Source organism: Garra rufa, chromosome 9 (assembly GCF_049309525.1).
Source record: "Garra rufa chromosome 9, GarRuf1.0, whole genome shotgun sequence".
Classification (NCBI taxonomy): Eukaryota; Metazoa; Chordata; class Actinopteri; order Cypriniformes; family Cyprinidae; genus Garra; species Garra rufa.
Genome location: NC_133369.1, coordinates 2995555 through 3015628, shown reverse-complemented (window position 1 = coordinate 3015628; position 20074 = coordinate 2995555). Strand labels below are relative to the sequence as shown.

At 31.6% G+C, this 20074-nt stretch overlaps 1 protein-coding gene across 6 annotated transcripts in view; it reads right to left on the bottom strand.

Moving 5' to 3' along the window:
• The window catches only part of ubr5 (ubiquitin protein ligase E3 component n-recognin 5), a 70122-nt gene that overhangs the window by 1491 nt on the left and 48557 nt on the right, over nucleotides 1-20074 (bottom strand). For 4 of the 6 annotated variants that reach the window (XM_073846548.1, XM_073846549.1, XM_073846553.1 and 1 more), the window contains 20 exons: nucleotides 19084-19341; nucleotides 17481-17749; nucleotides 17191-17402; nucleotides 15800-16033; nucleotides 14645-14718; nucleotides 14352-14524; nucleotides 14122-14235; nucleotides 12614-12831; nucleotides 12407-12527; nucleotides 11981-12326; nucleotides 10780-10867; nucleotides 7216-7360; nucleotides 6992-7122; nucleotides 5703-5763; nucleotides 5404-5582; nucleotides 5229-5313; nucleotides 3688-3843; nucleotides 3493-3606; nucleotides 2499-2643; nucleotides 1686-1771 (listed from right to left, as the gene is read on the bottom strand). In XM_073846548.1, coding sequence (XP_073702649.1) covers nucleotides 1686-1771; nucleotides 2499-2643; nucleotides 3493-3606; nucleotides 3688-3843; nucleotides 5229-5313; nucleotides 5404-5582; nucleotides 5703-5763; nucleotides 6992-7122; nucleotides 7216-7360; nucleotides 10780-10867; nucleotides 11981-12326; nucleotides 12407-12527; nucleotides 12614-12831; nucleotides 14122-14235; nucleotides 14352-14524; nucleotides 14645-14718; nucleotides 15800-16033; nucleotides 17191-17402; nucleotides 17481-17749; nucleotides 19084-19341 — 3209 coding nt within the window. The remainder of the gene's footprint in view (nucleotides 1-1685; nucleotides 1772-2498; nucleotides 2644-3492; nucleotides 3607-3687; nucleotides 3844-5228; nucleotides 5314-5403; nucleotides 5583-5702; nucleotides 5764-6991; nucleotides 7123-7215; nucleotides 7361-10779; nucleotides 10868-11980; nucleotides 12327-12406; nucleotides 12528-12613; nucleotides 12832-14121; nucleotides 14236-14351; nucleotides 14525-14644; nucleotides 14719-15799; nucleotides 16034-17190; nucleotides 17403-17480; nucleotides 17750-19083; nucleotides 19342-20074) is intronic. The other 2 variants (XM_073846551.1, XM_073846552.1) reach the window with 2 other exon arrangements.

Here is a 20074-nt window from a genome sequence, read left to right as displayed (position 1 = left end):
GCTTGTACCACTAAAAGATTCTCTGAATTATTGCAGTTTTTTGTATTTCCTATATCGGCCATTTTTAACCACGACGGAGCCATTGTGACTTTGTTTTGTTTTGTTTTTTTTACCCTTTAACATATCTGAATCATGTCAGTAATTTTTTTTGTGTGTGCTCACTTAGCTAATGCAACAAAAGCCACCAAAGTGTCATCTCGTTCCGATGAAGCTACGATTTTTTAAATTTCAAAACATACGTTTTTGGTCAAAAATGATCGAAGAGTAGGGTTGGGTACCGTTTGAATTTTATCGATTCCGACTCTTATGGATTCCTAATTCCGATTCCAATAAGAAAAAAAAAAAAAAAAAAAAAAAAAAAACAGCATTAATATGCTTTTTGTGTTTATTTTTTTTTTTTAAATGAATGCAACATTACACATTAAAATTGCTTGATTGCAGAACACTTTTTTTTTTTCTTTTCAGCACAGTGGTTGATTTGTAGCTTGTACCACTAAAAGATTCTCTGAATTATTGCAGTTTTTTGTATTTCCTATATCGGCCATTTTTAACCACGACGGAGCCATTGTGACTTTTTTGTTTTGTTTTGTTTTTTTTACCCTTTAACATATTTGAATCATGTCAGTAATTTTTTTTGTGTGTGCTCACTTAGCTAATGCAACAAAAGCCACCAAAGTGTAATCTCATTCCGATGAAGCCACGATTTTTTAAATTTCAAAACATACGTTTTTGGTCAAAAATGATCGAAGAGTAGGGTTGGGTACCATTTGAATTTTATCGATTCCGACTCTTATGGATTCCTAATTCTGATTCCAATAAGAAAAAAAAAAAAAAAACAGCATTAATATTCTTTTTGTGTTTATTTTTAAATGAATGCAACATTTCACATTAAAATTGCTTGATTGCAGAACACTTTTTTTTTTTTTTTTTCAGCACAGTGGTTGATTTGTAGCTTGTACCACTAAAAGATTCTCTGAATTATTGCAGTTTTTTGTATTTCCTATATCGGCCATTTTTAACCACGACGGAGCCATTGTGACTTTTGTTTTGTTTTGTTTTTTTACCCTTTAACATATCTGAATCATGTCAGTAATTTTTTTGTGTGTGCTCACTTAGCTAATGCAACAAAAGCCACCATAGTGTAATCTCGTTCCGATGAAGCCACGATTTTTTAAATTTCAAAACATACGTTTTTGGTCAAAAATGAGGGTTGGGTACCGTTTGAATTTGATCGATTCCAATTTCTTATTGATTCCTAATTCGATTCCAATAAGATTTAAAAAAACTAGCATTAAGATTATTTTTGTGTGTATTTATCTGTTTTTAAATGCAACATTTCACATTAAAATTGCTTGATTGCTGAACACTTTTTTTGAGCACAGTGGCTGATTTGTAGCTTGTACCACCAAAAGATTCTCTGAATTATTGCAGTTTTTCATATTTCCTATATCGGTCATTTTTGACCACGAAGGAGCCAAGTGTGACTATTTTTTATTTTCTTTACCCTTTAACATATTTGAATCACGTCGGTGATTTTTATGTGTGCTCACATAGCTAATGCAACAAAAGCCACCAAGTGTCATTTCATTCCGACGAAGCTACAATTTTTTAAATTACAAAACATACAATTTTTCAGTCAAAAATGACCAAAGAGGCCCAGAGGGTCAAAGGAAGAAGTGTCCTACCAGGTCCTGCCGCTCCGTCATGCTCATCTTCTCAACGATGGACCAGAACCAGCGTTTGAACTGCAGCAGCTTCTCTGCATTCTCACCTGGAGGATCAAAACCACACCTTTAGCAATGAACAACAACATACAAAGAGCTCATTCTTCAGCCATTCACACTTCAACATTTTATTGCTTATGTGACAGTGGATCAAAAATCTAGTCATTAGGGTCAAAAGAAAAATAGCAACTGTAAACGCTTTTTTGTTTATACATTTAATACTGAAAATACTGATAGAATTTTTAATTTTTGTATTTTCCCATTTTAATTTCAGTTAGTTTTAGCAATTTTGTTGCACGATTGTCATTTTATTTTCTTTAATGTCTGCATTCATTTTCGTTCATGCTTGCGTTTCATTTAAATTTGTTTAGTACATTAAGTGGAACTAAACTTATTAAATAGAAATATTGTTTGGCAACTAGCTAAAATATATACATTTCTTAGAGGTTTCATTTTATTTTAAGTAAAAAAAAAAATTAAGTCTTAATTCTTCTTAAGGCACACAGAAAGATTTTATGCTCATCTTGGCCCAAAATGTGCATAAAAATACCAAGAAATGAATGATATCTTACAGAAAAATAATACTATTGTGACTAATTGGAATTTTGAAAAGTGAAACGTTATAATTGTTACAAATGGACTGAAGATTCCAAACTGTAACATTTTCGAATTAAGAATGATTTGAAAATGTTACCGTTTGGAATGTTCACTCCAAGTTCTTAAGAAGTGCTACATAGAATCAGTTTCAAGCGTGTTGGAGATCCAATAATGTACCTGATTCATCATTGAAAGAGGTGAAACTAATGAGCATCTGGACGTTGACTTCTCCACAGCCGTTGACCAGCAGTCTGAAGTCCTCAGCTGTCAGATCCTCCAGAGCATTCTTTGGAAGCACATCTAGAAGACCCTTCCGCATGGCCTGCAAAACAACATCCTCACTTACTTCTCTGTATTTCTGGCAGAATTTAAAGCAACAGCACAGATGCTTTCAGTGAACAAAAGAAAGTGTTCTTAAAGCATTTTGTAATGGCTTCAATGCTTCAATGCATGCAAAAAAAATTTAGATTGAATGCAATGGCCTTGGATAAAAGCATCTGTCAAATGCACAAATGTAAATGTACATACAAAATTTTTTTAGATTGACAGATGCTTTTATCCAAAGCGACTGCATTCAAATGCACAAATGTAAAAGTGCATGCAAGAAATGTTTAGTTTCAAATCAGTCGCCTTGGTGGAAGCATCTGTCAAATACACAAATGTAAAAGTGCATGTAAAAAATGTTCAGATTGAATGCAGTCGCCTTGGATAGAAGCATCTGTCAAATGCACAAATGTAAATGTGCATGCAAAAAATGTTTAGATTGAATGCAGTCGCCTTGGATAGAAGCATCTGTCAAATGCACAAATGTAAATGTGCATGCAAAAAATGTTTAGATTGAATGCAGTCGCCTTGGATAGAAGCATCTGTCAAATGCACAAATGTAAATGTGCATGCAAAAAATGTTTAGATTGAATGCAGTCGCCTTGGATAGAAGCATCTGTCAAATGCACAAATGTAAATGTGCATGCAAAAAATGTTTAGATTGAATGCAGTCGCCTTGGATAGAAGCATCTGTCCAATGCACAAATGTAAATGTGCATGCAAAAAATGTTTAGATTGAATGCAGTCGCCTTGGATAAAAGCATCTGCCAAATGCACAAATGTAAATGTGCATGTAAAAAAAAAATACTAAGCTGCAAAATTAGAAGCAGGAGTGAAGTGCACTTACATGCAGAGGCTGTTCTGCCACCACCAGCATCCTGTGCTCGGCGTATCTCCTCACATATTCGTACACGTTCAGAGGCGTCACAGGCATGTTGACCCCTCCAGCCAGGAGCTCCACCTGCAGATCCAACAGAAAAAGTTCAGTCATGTGCATATACTGAGCTCTAATGCCTACGCAATGAGAGAATGTAGCCATTACCTGTCCAGATCCTTCCTCTTTGCAGAGGTCGATAGCAAAGGCGAGGTCCATTGCTGCAAACACGGCCTCAGCCTCCTCGGTTTGAGAGTGACGAATCAGCTGCCGCAAGCTCTCGTACATCACCGGGTCGAAGAATGCAAAGTCATGCCAGTTGACCTGCAGATAAAGAGAACAAGATTTAGTATGATTCCTTAGATAGGTAAAACTGAATCCAGTCATACAAATTAAACTGGGGATAAGAATAAACCAATAAAAAAAGAAGCCAAAGAATTACCATTAAATGAATACAAAAAATAATTTGATTAAAAATGTAATGCAGTGTTTTTCCCTTGAAAATATTCCTTTTTATATACTGCAAGTTTTATTTGCATGACTGGATTCTGTTTCCATTTGTATTAAATTATAAATTTACAAAAAATGTCAGTCAAACATCAATTGTTAAAGTTTCATGAATAACACTGATTAGATATGCTTTTTGCTTCCTAAATTAATTATACCATTAAAAACATTGCAGAAAAATTGAGAAAACAGAATTTGAAAAAATAAATCCAATTTCATGAAACTGGTTTTATTTCAGATTTTTTTTTTTTTTTTTTTTTTTTCATTTTTTTCCAAATTCTGTTTTCCATTTTAATGGTTTAATTGCTGCATCAAATAGCTTGTCAAATGTTTCATGAGTTCAATTAATTAGACATGCTTTCTGACTATTCAAATTTAATTTAACCATTGAAAAAGAATCCAAAAAAATAAAAACAATTAAACCCAGAAAAACTAAAACCAAATTTGAAAAAACATTAATAGGGTCCTAAATTGTTTTTTTTTATCTTTTAATAAATTTTTAAACTTTTTAGGGCCCTGTAAAAGTTATTTTTCCTTATTTTTTCTCCAAACCCCGTTTTCAATTTTAATGATTAGTCAAAGTAAATAATTTTTTTTAATTAGACATGTTTTTTGACTATTAAAATTAAATTTAACCATCAAAACAGATTTTTTTTTTTAAATCTTTTAATAAATTGATGTCAAATTGCAAAAAAATAAAATGAAATGCAAATGAAATAATAGAAACTTACACAATTTAGTTTCATGAGTTCAAAAAAAAAAAAAAAAGTAAACAGAATTTGGGGAGGGGGGGGGTAATTTCATTGCACCCTAAAATGTTTTTTCTTTTTGTTAAATCTTTTAAGAAATGATGGAAAATTGCATCAAAAATAACTTTTTAGTGCCCTGTGAAAGTTAAAATTTTCCTACCCCCCCCCCAATCCTGTTTTCTGTTTTAAAGGTTTATTAAATTTTTAGTGATCAAAAAGCATGTCTATTTAATTGACATCATGAAACCTACATAATTTAACAATTTATTCTAAGTTTATCGAGTTAATTTAATTAGACATGCTAATCTATCTATCTCTCTATATATTATATATATAACAGAATAAGGAAAAAAAATGAGCTTCATAGTGTCCAACCTCAGCAATAATCTGCACTGTTTGGAGGTTAAACGGGTCACTGTTACAAAATTAATGCATTAACGTTTAGACATTCACCTTCCTGCCGAGCAAAACCTTGATGACGTGTCTGTTGAGTGTGATGGGGCAAAGTTCATTCTGTAACAGACATAAGCCAAGTATCCTGGAGGCAGAAGAATCAGGGTTTATTGGTTAGAAGTTGATATAGAGGTTCAGTCCCACATGTACATTCAGGTAACCGTGTGTCTCATACCTGCCGATGTTACGGAAGCAGTTGAGCCTGGCCTCCGTGTTCTTGCCTGGACGGGGCGAGTAGAAGCCCCTCTTGCCAGGTTGGTAAAACAGAGGAGCGTTATCATCCCCGTCATCAGGGTCATCCAGCTCCATGTCAACCACACTGCGAGTCGAACCGTGTCTCTTTCGGTTCTCCTGCTGGTGGAAGATGAAATTTACAATTAAAATCAGATCACACACATAAGTTCAAAACAAATGTAATATCAAACCATACAGCCTAAAATGATAAGGTTCTTGGGGGTTTTAGAATAAACACACCTGTGCTTTTTCAGGAGCGTCAAGAAGGCCGAGGTCCAGTATACTGTCAGCGCCATTTTCCCTGTGCAAGAAAAAATCTCATAAAATACTGGCAAAAGGGTTTGAGTTTATTTTGACAAAATTATCTAGGCCACTAGAACATGAAAAGCTAAACAATAAATAAGTATATGAGTTTAATTAATTTTAATTAATGAATAATAATAATGTTTTAATTTTTTATTATATTATTAAATTAATAAAATTATTTTAAATAGCATGTAATAATTGTGCATTAATTATAAATATACTGCTTAATTATTAAACAATGTTAATATAATATAAAATGTATCTAATTATTAAACAGTATAACAAATTGCATAAAGTATCATATGTAATTATATAAAGTGTTTAATAATTAAATACTATAATGTAATTTAATATATTATGTAATATAAATACACATAATATATTATATAATTATAGTATTATTAAATATACACTTAATATTCTGTAAAAATCTATAAAATAAATATTGCTTAAACTTATTTTGCTAGAAAAAACACGAATATCATTAAATATGTTTTATTTTTAAAGACGTAATTTTAAATAACGCCATTTTTAAAAAATCCCCATAAAATTATTAAAGCGTAAATTTGTCAGAAAATACATGAATATCTCATGGAAAAAATGCTAGTTAGAAAAAACTGACTTTAAATAAAGTTTTTTAAATAATTATAAATAATTATAATATAAATATAATTATTGCCAATTAATATAGGCATTCTATTTTAGTTAATCATTAAAAAAAACTGAAATAATTTTAAATTAAAACAGAAAATTATATCACATTTTATTTATTAATTCATTTAACATTTATTAAATAGATATACTAAGTAACAGAATAATAAATTACATAAATATATGTCATTTACAGTATTACAGATTAATTATAGTATTTATTTAAATACATTTTAAAATAATAATTAAATCCAATAATAGCATAAAATAGCATACATAATTACCCATTATAATAATTTTATATTAATTATTTATTAAATACATTTAATATATTATTTAATATTATATATATATATATATATGTGATATTATTGATATTTAAATTAAATATTAAATTAAATATAAAATATGTATTATTTATTAAATATTTAATTAATATATGTAATTAAATACAATTAATAATTTTACTAAACACTACTTGTCCACTATATACACAAAAAAAAAAAAAAAAAAATCATAGAAAGGATTTCTTATTTTTATAAGGGATCTTTGGGTAAAATAGGATGATTCACCTTCCGTGAGTTATGAGGAGCTCCATTGCCTCTTCCACACGGGCTCTGAGTGAGTCCTCACTGGCCAAGAGCAGCAGCAGCTGAGCGGGAGAGAGCTCCAGCAGCATCCCTGTGATTTTACTGGCAAATGCCTGTAGAGAAACACACACATCACACACTTTATCAGCTTCTCAAATGACATGTGTTTCTGTGATATGAAGAGTGATGGCTGTGCTGGTCTGTACCGGCTGCATGGCGTGTACTCGCGGATACAGTCTCTCTCCTAGAGCTTGTCTGTGAGCCGGCAGTGGCTCCGGTTCATCACTGGGGTTCCCTTCTGATGCCGGTCTGAACGGCCGTGTGTCGATCGAGAGCTGCCTCCTCGAGTCCCTGCAAATAAAAAAATTAATAATTTAATTTCTGTGGTGTGATGCAAAAGTACATGTTAATGTAGCTTTATAAAAAATATAATTTATATCATGAACAATCATCTTTTATTTTAAACAATTAAATAGTTAAAAAAAAAAAAACCCACAAAATTCATTTTGCCAGAAAATACAGTGGTGTAAAAAAAAAGTGTTGGCCCCCTTTCTGATTTTTTTGCATGTTTGTCACACTTTAATGTTTCAGATCATCAAACTAATTTAAATATTAATCAAAGACAACACAACATGCAGTTTTTGAATGAAGATTTTTATTATGAAGGGAAAACTAAATCCAAACTCACATGGCCCTGTGTGAAAAAGTGTTTGGCCCCTAAACTTAACTGATTGGGCCACCCTTAGCAGCAACTGCAATCAAGCGTTTGCGATAACTTGCAATGAGTCTGTTACAGCGCTGTGCAGGAATTATGGTCCACTCATCTTGGCAGAATTATTGTAATTCAGCCACATTGAAGGGTTTGAGCATGAACCACCTTTTTAAGGTCATACCACAGCATCTCAATAAGATTCAGGTCAGGACTTTGACTAGGCCACTACAAAGTCTTCATTTTGTTTTCTTCAGCCATTCAGAGGTGGATTTGCTGGTGTGTTTTGGATCATTGTCCTGCTGCAGAACCCAAGTTCGCTTCAGCTTGAGGTCACCAACAGATGGCCGAACATTGGTTCCATTTATCACAGCAAGTCTTCCAGATCATCACACTACCACCACAATATTTTACTGTTGGTATGATGTTCTTTTTCTGAAATGCTGTGTTACTTTTACACCAGATGTAACGGGACACACACCTTCCAAAATGTTTGACTTTTGTCTCATCAGTCCACAGAGTATTTTCCCAAAAGTCTCGGGGATCAACAAGATGTTTTCTGGCAAAACTGAGATGAGCCTTTATGTTCTTTTTACTCAGCAGCAGTTTTTGTCTTGGAACTCTGGCATGCAGGCCATTTTTGCCCAGTCTCTTTCTTACGGTGGAGTCATGAACACCAGTGTTTCCCCTACCATTATCTTAGGGGGCGGCCCTTAAACGTCAAGTTAATTTTATTTTCGATATAGCGATAGATCACAATAGAGGTCATTTAAGGTTATCTTTCCTTTAGAACAGGTCTATACATTGTTCTTTTATTAAACAAACTAAATTGCCTTATGTTATTTATCTTTACACGAAGGCATGTCATTTCTGTCTCTACATGGTCGCGCGTTTACAATGTCTCCTCCGCGAAAACACGGGCGGGATCGCGCACTCCATTCATAAAAACGGAATTTACTATAGCGCGGAATGCCACGTAATTCGTCGATTTTTGGATTAATAAATCAAAAGTTGGTCTGTCACTTAATTCAAATCGCAATTTGGACTAGTGTCTGTGAAAACTGAAATGCAAAAAGACCGTTTTAATATGAATCCTGCATGTTCCGTTTGCCTCTGTATGTATGAATGGCGGAGACGCGTTTTTTTTCTACTACACGCATACTAAAGCACTAAAACACTTAATTGTAGAAAAAAATACTACAATTATTATTTAAACGTTTTAAACTGAATAAAATTTTTCCTCCATGTATTGATTTTAACAGTAAACCTCTGTTTGCCAAAAATTAAAAGGGTTTATTTTTCACTTGATTAAAAATAAATGTTTATGCTTTCATTTGATAAGAATTTATAAAAAAAAAAAAAAAAAAAAAAAAAAAAAAGCAAAAGATTGTAGAGCCCTAGTGTTCAAAATGTTAAAATAGAGAGTTTTGGACTTATTTTTTCACTGAAATAAATGTTTTCGTTATTATACAAAGTAGGCTAAAGCACCGGGAAAAAAAGTAATGTTGGCTACCGGCAAAAAGCTGGAAACGTAGGGGAAACTCTGAACACTGACTTTAACTGAGGCAAGAGACTCCTGCAGTTCTTTAGATGTTGTTGTGTGGTCTTTTGTGAGCTCTTGGATGAGTCGCCGCTGCGCTCTTGGGGTAAGTTTGGTCAGCCGGCCGCTTCTGGGAAGGTTCACCGCTGTTCCATGTTTTGACCATTTGTGGATAATGGCTCTCACTGTGGTTCGCTGGAGTCCCAAAGCTTTAGAAATGGCTTTATAACCTTTTCCAGACTGATATTTCAATTACTTTCTTTCTCACGTGTTCCTGAATTTCTTTGGATCTCAACATGATGTGTAGCTTTTGAGGATCTTTTGATCTACTTCAGTTTGTCAGGCAGGTCCTATTTAAGTGATTTCTTGATTGTGAACAGGTGTGGCAGTAATCAGGCCTGGGTGTGGCTAGAGAAACTGAACTCAGGTGTGATAAACCAGTTAGGTTTTAACAGAGAGGGGCCAAACACTTTTTCACACAGGGCCATGTGGGTTTGGATTTTGTTTTCCCTTCATAAAAAAACCTTCATTTAAAAACTGCATGTTGTGTTTACTTGTGTTATCTTTGATTAATATTTAAATTAGTTTGATCTGAAACATTAAAGTGTGACAAACATACAAAAAAAAAAAAAAAAAAAATCAGGAAGGGGGCCAATATTTTTTCACACCACTGTACATAAATATGTAATGAAATTTTTTAAAATAATTAAAGGGTTATGAAACCCTCCTGTTTCAGCACTGGCTAGCTCTCACCACAGTTTTGAAAAATGCTGCAAAAGTGGGCGTGCTGCGCTGACTGCGCTGTGTGGAGGAGAGGGGAAAGAGACAACAGACAACTTTGGGTTCAGACAGTTTCATTTTTGCTCCCATCAAGCACAAATGTACAGCCATTTGCACTATGCATCGAAAAAAATATATATATATATACCGCTGTTGAACCTCTAATAACTGTTCAGGCTTATTTTGCCGCATTTATATAAGCCTTTTGATGGGTTGCGTCAAGGAAAAAACGCTTACACTTACTTTATGAACGAATTGCGTGTGCCGAACTCTTACACTATCTTTCGATCCATGAACATTTCTCTCAGTTAATCACATAATCTGAAGCGCCTGCCACAGCAAATCAGCACACGCTGTCGTGGATAATTAAAAGCGACTTCTCATAGGATAAGAACAGGCAGCGTCATGAATATTTATGAGACACTGACTTCTGAGACACTGACACTTGATATCACTGCTTGAATTTATTCTGCCAGAAAATACTTATATTATTATTATTATTATTATATCTCATAAAAGCTTACTTTATTTTAAATATAAAATGTATATTTCTTTAAATTATGTTAACAGAAAATGCAGGAATATATAACACCATCTTTTATTATAAATTATTTAATTTCAGACAATGACAATATTACCAGTACTTAAATTTATGTTACTAAAAAATGCATAATGCATGTATCAAGATTTTTTTTTTTTTTATACATGTATTGCTCTGTAGATATGTTCAAGTATAGTCACCTGTCACGGTCTCGTCTGGATGCAGCTCTCAGTCCTCCGCTCCTCCTCTCACGCTCACGGTCTCGGTTCCTCAGCCGCTGCATAAGATCTGCAAACACACAAGCATCATGAGCAACACAAGCAATAAATAAGGTAAAAAAAAAAATGTAAATAAATAAATAATCAAAAACTGAATCAAAAACCATTTAAAACTGAAAAAATATAAATAAATTCAAAAAGGAATAAATAAATAAAAAAACTAAAAAATATATAAAGATAAATAAAACTAAAAACAAACTAAAAAAAAGAATTTAAAAACAATTTAGTTATTGAAAGTCAAAAGCAAATAAAGATTAAATTAATAAAAATGCAAAAAAATTAAAAAAAGTTATTAAAAAAATACATTTATATAAATATATTTTTAAAAAGCCATAAAAAACTAAATAAGGTAAACAAAAACAATACATCAGAAACTAAACAATTAAAAAAAAAAAATCCTTTTTTTCCCCATTTTTAAAGAAACTAAAAACTCATATACTAAAAATCAAAGAAAAATAAAGAATTAAAGTGGACAAAAAAAAAACTAAAGTTATTTAAAGATTCAATGAATGAAAATATATGCAAATAAAAAAAACGGTAAAACTAAATAAAATTAATAAAACGTTATTGGAAAAAATTAAGCATACAAAGATTTAAATATTAAAAAATAAATAAAAACAAAACTTAAAGAAAATAAACTAAATAAACTAAAAATGAAAGAAAAATAAAGAACAATTAGAATGGACAAAGAAATACAAAAAAAATAAAGTAAATAAACAAAGTGAAATCAAATAAAGATTAAATTCATAAAAATGCATGCAAATAAAACAAAACGATAAAAATGAATAAAACGTTATTGGGAAAAAATTACAGATTTATATATAAAGATAAAGATTATAAAGTATACAGATTTAAATAAATATATAAAAAGCCATAACTAAAAACTGAATAACAAAAAATTAATAAGGATTAAAAATAAATAAGTAAAAATAAATAAATAAAAATAAATAAAACCAGCAACACAAGCAAAAAAAAAAAGTGCATATAAACAAGATTTATGAAAACCAAACTATGTATATAAAAAAAATGTTACGCTCAAAAGTCTCTTATAAAATGCCAAAAAGGGCTTAAAATAAATAAATTAATAAATAATAAAACAAAACAGAAGTTAACAGATACATACTGCTAGCCTGCATTCCCTTGCTAACACTCTGTACACAGTCCAGATTGGGCAGCTTGTCATTAGAGAGGAAGGCCTGTGCGATAGCTGTGTAAAAGCTCCGGGCCACTCCGCTGCCCTCTCCCGGTTCATCTTTGAAAGTCACTTTAACGCGGTGCACCGCCATAGGCGTAGTAGTACAGCGGCGGCCGAAGTGAGCGTTGATCTGCCGCATGGTCTGCTGGATGAGCTGCTCTCGGTCGCGGTCCACCTCCAGGGCCAGATCACGTGACTGCAGGTTTCTCAGCTTCTCCATCTCACGCCGGAACTTGGACTCCTTCACCTCGAAACCACCCAGTTCGGTCAGGATCTGAGATGTTCAAAGTAGAGGGTTAGAACTGGTGATATAAGGCAGAATAAGTGTTTTCTCTCAAAAGAAACTGTACTTACAGATCCTGGTTCTGCTCCAACGTCCTCCATGAAGACGCGGCCAAACAACTCCAAAGAAAGCCGCCAGCGGCCCAGCAGCATGTCGTGAGAGATCACCATTCCCATAAAGCTACAGTGTGGACTGGAGGAAACGAACAAGAAATGTTATTAACGGTAATGTTGAGTCACTTACAGCTGATTATTTAATCCATGAGTGTGATGACTTACATAAATGTGGGAAGCGGTGGGCCGTCGCTCTCAGTCAATCCAATCTCTGCCAGCAGGCTGCTCTTCAGCTGGGCCGCAAGATCGTGAGGTGAAGGGCCTGGTTTGGACGCGTCCATATCCTGGTCTGCGCTAGGCTGCTCCTCGCCACCCCTCTGCCTGGACTCCATGCTCATCACGTTCTTCATGTTCGCCGAATACGACATCTTTGTGGGTAGAATCTGGGATGAGAATTATCCGTAATAAAATATTGTAAAACATTGTTTTATTGCTCACTGCTGTTGAGCGCTGCTCAGTTTCTGACTACACTGAGAATTTAATAGCAGTTTTTCTACAAAAGGTTTTTATATTATATGTTTTCAGATTATGTTGTTTATATAATCATTATTTAAAATAAATAAAAATAACTAATTAAAATAATAAATGTACATAAAAATATAAAAATAAATATAAAAATTTAACAAAAATTGTTTTTGAAAAAATAAAGCAAATAGATTTATTTAAAATAAAAATAAATAATTTAAATGTAAATGCAAATAAAACTAAATATAAAAATGAAGTTGTAAAAAAATTTAAATTTAAAACTAAATAAGGTAAATAAACTAAATACAGAAACTAAAACTACATTAAAAACTATTAAAAAAATAAAATACAAAAATAAATTAAAAAAAGGAATAAAAAATAAAGATAAGTCAAACTAAAATAAAACTTAAAGAAACTAAAAACAAAAACAAAAAAATGTGAAATAAAAAGAATATTAAAATAAAGGAAAAATTTTAAAAATAAATATAAAAATAAACAAAAAACTAAAGTTAGTGAAAAAAATAAAAAACAAAAATAAAAAAAATATATACACTTAAAAAAACAACTGAAGTTATTGAAAAAAGCAAATAAAGATTTAAAATAAATAAATTATTATTAAAATAATGAGCATTTAAATAAAACTAAATATAAAAGTTTAAAATGAAACAAAAAATAAAGTTATTGAAAAAAATTTAAGCGCAAGTATTTAAAATAAATGAAAATGTTAATGAACAATTGTACATTAAAAAAAACTAAATATAAAAATAAACAAAAAACAAACAGCAATAACTAAAAAATAAAGGTAAAAAAATTAAAACAGAAACTTAAAATACATTTAAAAATTAATAAAAATAAACTTTTAAAGATAAAACAAATTAAAAACTAAAACAAAATAAATAAATGAAAAATAAAGCAAATAAAGATAAAAAAATAAACATTATTAATAAAAAGTAAAACCTACATATAAAATAAAACATACAAAAAAAATACAAAAAAAATGAATACGGAGAAACTAAATAAAACGGAATCAAACTCACTTTTTTTAAAAGGTGAATTAAAAATAAATGAATGAATAAGGTAAAAAAAAAAAAAACTGAGAAACTAAATAAAACTGAATCAAACTCACTATTTTTAAAGGTGAATTTAGCTTGAGAAGGCACAATGCAATTTAGTAGCATTGAAAAGCTTTACATTTACTTCATGTTTACCTGCAAGCAATTCATGTCCACAGTCAGATCTGTGAGGCCTTTACTGGCCATGTACGAAGACGAATACAGACCCTGACTTGGTCTTCCAAACAAGTCCTCTTTTCTGGCATTGGGCTGTGACATGAAGAGGAAAAACAGCAGTGTTAATGACTCAACCATCTGGAATGACTTCACAAAGCACCTCTAATGGACTGGAGGACATGACAGAGCTGGTAAAGGGCATCTCTGACCTGCAGGAGATGCGGCTGGTCAGCCAGAGGAATGGCCTCAGCGAGGGGCACTTCAAAAGGGTTGGGAGGGATGCATCCCAGGAAGGTCATGGAGTCCGAGCGGCGGAAAAACGGATGGTGCTGTCCGGTCTCAGCAGGTACTGACTCCTCGTCCTTGTCCTGCAATGTGGAGCCTGTGGAGTCCAGAGGAACAAAGCAGTTTGATTGGACAGCAGGAAAGCAGCTCTGCAAACCTGTGAGTTTGACTTGGGCTTGTGAAGTTCATGCACAGCATTAACGGAAACAACACTTACTCTGATTGGTGTCTTCGTCATTCTCGTGCTCAGAGTCCTCATTGTCCAGACCAAGTTCAAGCAGCTCACGATTTCTGAAATAGGATGGAAAAAGTGTTTAGAAAACTTAGAGGATTTTTTTTTATTGTTAGCTAAAGTTTATTAATTAAAAAAAATCTGAAAAATCTAGAGACAAATATTTTTTTTAAAATGATTACCACTAAAATATAATATTAAACATTCAAATATATTAAATATCATATATAAAATATATTATCAGTGTAATACTGCCTTATTAAATAAAACAAAAATTAACATAACTAACCAAATAAAACAAAGCAAATACAGCTGAAATTTAAAAAAGGGAAAAAATTTAAACAAACAATTAAAACAAACCTTAAAAAAAAAATGAATATGCATAAAATACATACCCAAAATTAAATTAAACCTAAACAATAAACTAAAACAAAACAGCAAAACAATAAAAAATTAATATGCATAAAAAATAAACTAAACAATTTTAAATGAATAAAAAACAAAAAATATATCTAAAACACAATTAAAAAAAAACAAATAAATGAAACGGAATACAATAAAGAAAAAGAATAAAAACAAAGTGAAGCTAAATAAAACTAAATTAACATAAAAAGCACAAAAATAAAATATAAAAACTCTTTAAAAAACAATAAACAAAATTGAACATTAAAATATATTTAATATTATATATAAAATATTAGAATATACTATGTCTAATTCTGTCTTAAATAAAACAAAAATAAATCTAAATTAACTAACTAAATAAAATGAAATAAAGCTGGAAAAACAACAAAAAAATTGAAAGTATAAAGACAAATTAAATAATTTTAAATAAATATGCATAATTTTTTTAAATGAATAAAAAAACAAAATAAAACTAAATGAATAAAAACAAAAAAGAAACTAAATCAAATTAAAACAAAAAAAATTAAAAAAATTAATTAATTAACAAAAAGCACAAAATAAAAACTCTTAAAATAAATATAATAATAATCTAAATATATTAAAGATATTAAAATACACTACAATATCACTGTGAAATATCAACAAAAAGCTAAAAATTATTCTTTATTGCATAATCATCCACATTAAATGTAAATAAAACAGTGCTGTTTTAAAGTGTTAATGTGCGTAGTTTACCTCTTCCTGTCAATCTGAGTGGTGTCGAGTGTCGTCTGCAGATTCATGGCTTTAATCCAGTAGATGAGGGCCTGGAAGACGTACGCCACGTGTTTGAGCGAACACACATCCAGCACAGGCAGGACATCCGAATGCTCATCATTATGGGAACGCATCAGAGAAAGGGCGTAGTTCAGGAAGTCTCCTCGTGCCGACATCATCCCCTGACGAGCTGTCAGAAGGGTTGCGGCACGCCTGAGATACAGAAAATTTATTTATGACAATAGAGTCCAGCAGGGATGACGAGGTTTTGCAGGCCAAAAACAGGGAACAAGTTAGCATTTTAACACTTCCAGCTAAATTGTCCTGAAGTCAATCGGCTTTTCGAATGTGGTTTTGGTTAAATGCCTGAAATAAGATCTGTGGTGAACACAATCAAGATATTTCACATTTTATTCAAATACTTCACAAAAATAAATGAATTAATTAATTAAAAAAAAAAAAAAAAAAAAAAACAACATTCAAAATGAAAAAAAAAAATGAAAATTTAATAAATAAAAATAAAATTTAACAAAATACACAAAAAATAATGAATAAAAAGCATATTAAATAAAACTAAAATATAAAAAACAAAAAACAAACAAAAAAACTACAAAATTAAATTTAAAATGAATTAAAGTGAAATTTAAAACTATAATGAAACTAAATTAACATAACTAACCAAATAAAACTGAAACCAAACTGGGGGAAAAAAAAAAAAAAAAAATTAAATAAAATTAAAACAAACCTTACTGAGAAACAAAAAAAAATACTGAGAAAAATGTGCACAAAATAAAAAAATTAAATGATTAAAAAACTAAATAAATATTCAACTAGATTAAAAAAAAAAACTAAATAAAATTAAAGTAGTAAACAAAAAATGTAAACAAGAAAATTAAAACAAGAAAACTAAAGGAAACTAAAACTAAAGGAATAAAAATTAAATAGAATAAAAACAAAAACATTAAACTAAAAACAAAAGTAAATTAACAACTAATCAAATAAATCTGAAACTAAAAAATAAATAAACTTGAATTTTTTATTAAATTAACAAACCTTTAAAAACTAAAAAAAATGCATACGCATAAAATAAAAAGTGGAAAAAATACATCTAAAAAACTAATTAAATAAAGCTGAAACTAATGAAAAAAAAATTAACTTGAAAAAAATAAAAAATAAAAAGTGAAAGAACAAAAAACAACAAAAAAACATTTTCTGCAATAATCTAAAAGCCAATTTAAAAAAAAAAAAAAAAAAAAAAATCATTGGCTTTTTGTCTAGAGAACCACAGAAATGCGAAAATGAGAAGGGGTGATTTTCATGTCTTGCAAATTAAAACATATAACTCAATTGTAGCTGCTCGGGCATCTTACCTTCGACCTTCAAGAGTGCGGAGACTGGCCTCCTCTCGTGCCGTCATGCGCTCCCTGCGTCCTGCGTGCTGTGAAGCGTGCAGCGGGTGACTGGGGTGACCAGGATCTCCGGCTGATGACAGAGCGGATCCGTAACGCAGCTGCGCTTCAGTGGAATCCATGATGGACACCATCCAGTTCCAGGTGGGGATCAACTTATCCTCCACAAAGTTCTGCAAAATTAAATTATGCCATTAGGTTTTGCCTTTATTACAGTCTGAGTTTTTTCAGGTAAACACTGAGCGACTCACCTGCAGATTGACGGCGTCCTGATAGGTGAGTTTCACAGCAGCGGGGTACTGCGAGTAGACCAGGTGGTTGTATTTGGGTATGAGGCTCATGAGGTCAGAGATCTGCCGGATGACGATGCTGTAGGCTCGAGCCAGGCTGCTGGCGGATGTCAGGTAGCTGCTGGAGTTACTGGCCTCTAGGGCTGCGGCGGCGGCTGCTGCGCTGGTGCTGATGGCGCTGCTCCGTCGCAGGTTGGAAGGATCGATGTAGATGAGGCCAGTGGAGCTCGCTGGAGGAGACAACACAATTATTGCCACTAACTTCTTACTTTTTCATTTTTTAAATAAGAGGAAGGAAGATTTTTGGGTGAACTATCCCTTTAAGTTTTTTGATGAAGTATTAAAATTACTAACAAGCTAAAAAAAAAAAAATCAAAATAGAAATAATTATAGTAATATTAAAATAAAAACCAATATATAAATGCCAAAATATTCAAAATATTAACAAATACTTTAATAGTATACAGTTATAAAATAACACTAAAATTTCAAAGAAATCACTTCTTTTAATCACTTTTTTTTTTAGCAAGATAGCAAAATATCAGATTTTTGCTGCTTTGTTTTATTTACAGCACTTTTGTCAATTGAATTGTTACATATTCTATCATAATTGTACAGTACTGTCATATTTTATACATTCAACACATTTAGTTTTATTGTAAATAAAAATCATCACTTAATTAAATTCAATAACATTTCAATTAAATTTACAGTAAATAGAGATGCTGCATATATTGCATTTTTTCCATAAAAAAACCCTAAAAAAATAAATGAATAACACTTTTTAAAAATAAAATAAAACTGAAATAATAATAAAAAAATATATGGTGACCCTGGACCACAAAACCAGTCATAAAGTAAAATTTTTACAAAACTGAGATATATACATCATATGAAAGTTCAATAAATAAGCTTTCTATTGATATATGGTTTGTTAGGACAGGACAATATTTGGCCGAGATACATCTATTGGAAAATCTGGAATCTAAGGGTGCAAAAAAATCAAAATACTGAGAAAATCACCTTTAAAGTTGTCCAAATTAAGTTCTTAATGCATATTACTAATCAAAAATTACATTTTGATAGGAATTTTACAAAAAATCTTCATGGAATATGATCTTTACTTAATATCCTAATGATTTTTGACATAAAAGAAAAATCAATAATTTTGACCCATACAATTTATTTTTGGCTATTGCTACAAGTATACCCCAGCGACTTAAGACTGGTTTTGTGGTCCAGGGTCACATATAAAAAATAAAAAATAACTAAAAAAAAAACTAAACTTGGAAAAAAGAATTACAACAAAAGATAGAATAAAAATGAACTAAAATAAAAATAAATCCTAACTTAATCCTATTGGGTTTTTGTCTAGAAAACCACAGAAATGAAAAAATAAGAGGGGGTGAATTTTCATTTCATGCAGTTAAATCAAATAATTTAATCATTTTATGATTTTATTCAGGTGTTTTCTTTTTTCTATTTCAAGTTACAGTCAAGGAGTGACTTATTTTCCCAAAAATTGGGAGATTATTGTTTTGGACAGGTAATGTGAGATACTAACCAGCAGGTGTGGATGAGCTGGATGGGGCGCCGCTGGCAGAGCGCTGACTAGGCGTAGTGCGAACCGCCCACTGCATGGACCGCGGCGCCTGGGCCGCACTGTTGGCATGCGCTGAGCCCGTGGTTCTCTCCAAAGGCTCATCCAACAGGAAAGTCTCCTGATCCACATCGTCACTCTGGCTGCTGCTGCTGTCCGAGTCACTGGAGTCATTCGACTGAGAGTCGTCCTCAGAGAAGAAAGCAGGAACGCTGCTGGCACCTTGTGGAAAACACAGAGTGGAAGGTTATGCCAAAGTCAACATCACAAATAATCATTAAAGAGCTTGTTTTTGTGCATCATAGTGGCATCAAAAAGATTTCCAACCCAACTGGTTTGAGTGACAACCAATAGCATGAGTTCTGGGTGGGGCTACCTGTTTTGTGTGACTTTCTGCAGATGGTAGGTGATAGAAAAATGCTTGAAAATTATTTTTTACAATTCTATTTGATGCATTTTAGGGTTGTCACGATACCATAAAAATAACTTACGACACTACTCCAGCGGAAGCATCATGATACCAAGTAGTATCAAGATATGCAGTATACTGTTAATTTAAAATTTAATTCTACAAAATGAATCAATTTTATTAATAAAAAGATGGAAATGAAAACCAGATTTTTCTCTGAATACTTCATTAATGTGAATGAATGACTGGCTATTGTTATCCATGAAATCATGTAAACAAACTCATCTTAGCACTGCACAGAAGCTGCATGAAGTGGCATTTAGATGTGGTATTTATACATTTAGACTATTTATAATTGCATAATTAATGTTATGAGATTGTTTTAAATACAAAACTCTGAATATAGAAATATGTTGGAAAAGAATGTACTTTGATGGGAAACTTAACTTAAAACCGACTTAAAAGAGAGTAACTCAATCGATTCTTTCAAAATGGCTGCATCCTTTAGGAGAGAATCATACGACTGTTTTTATGAACGGCTTAGTG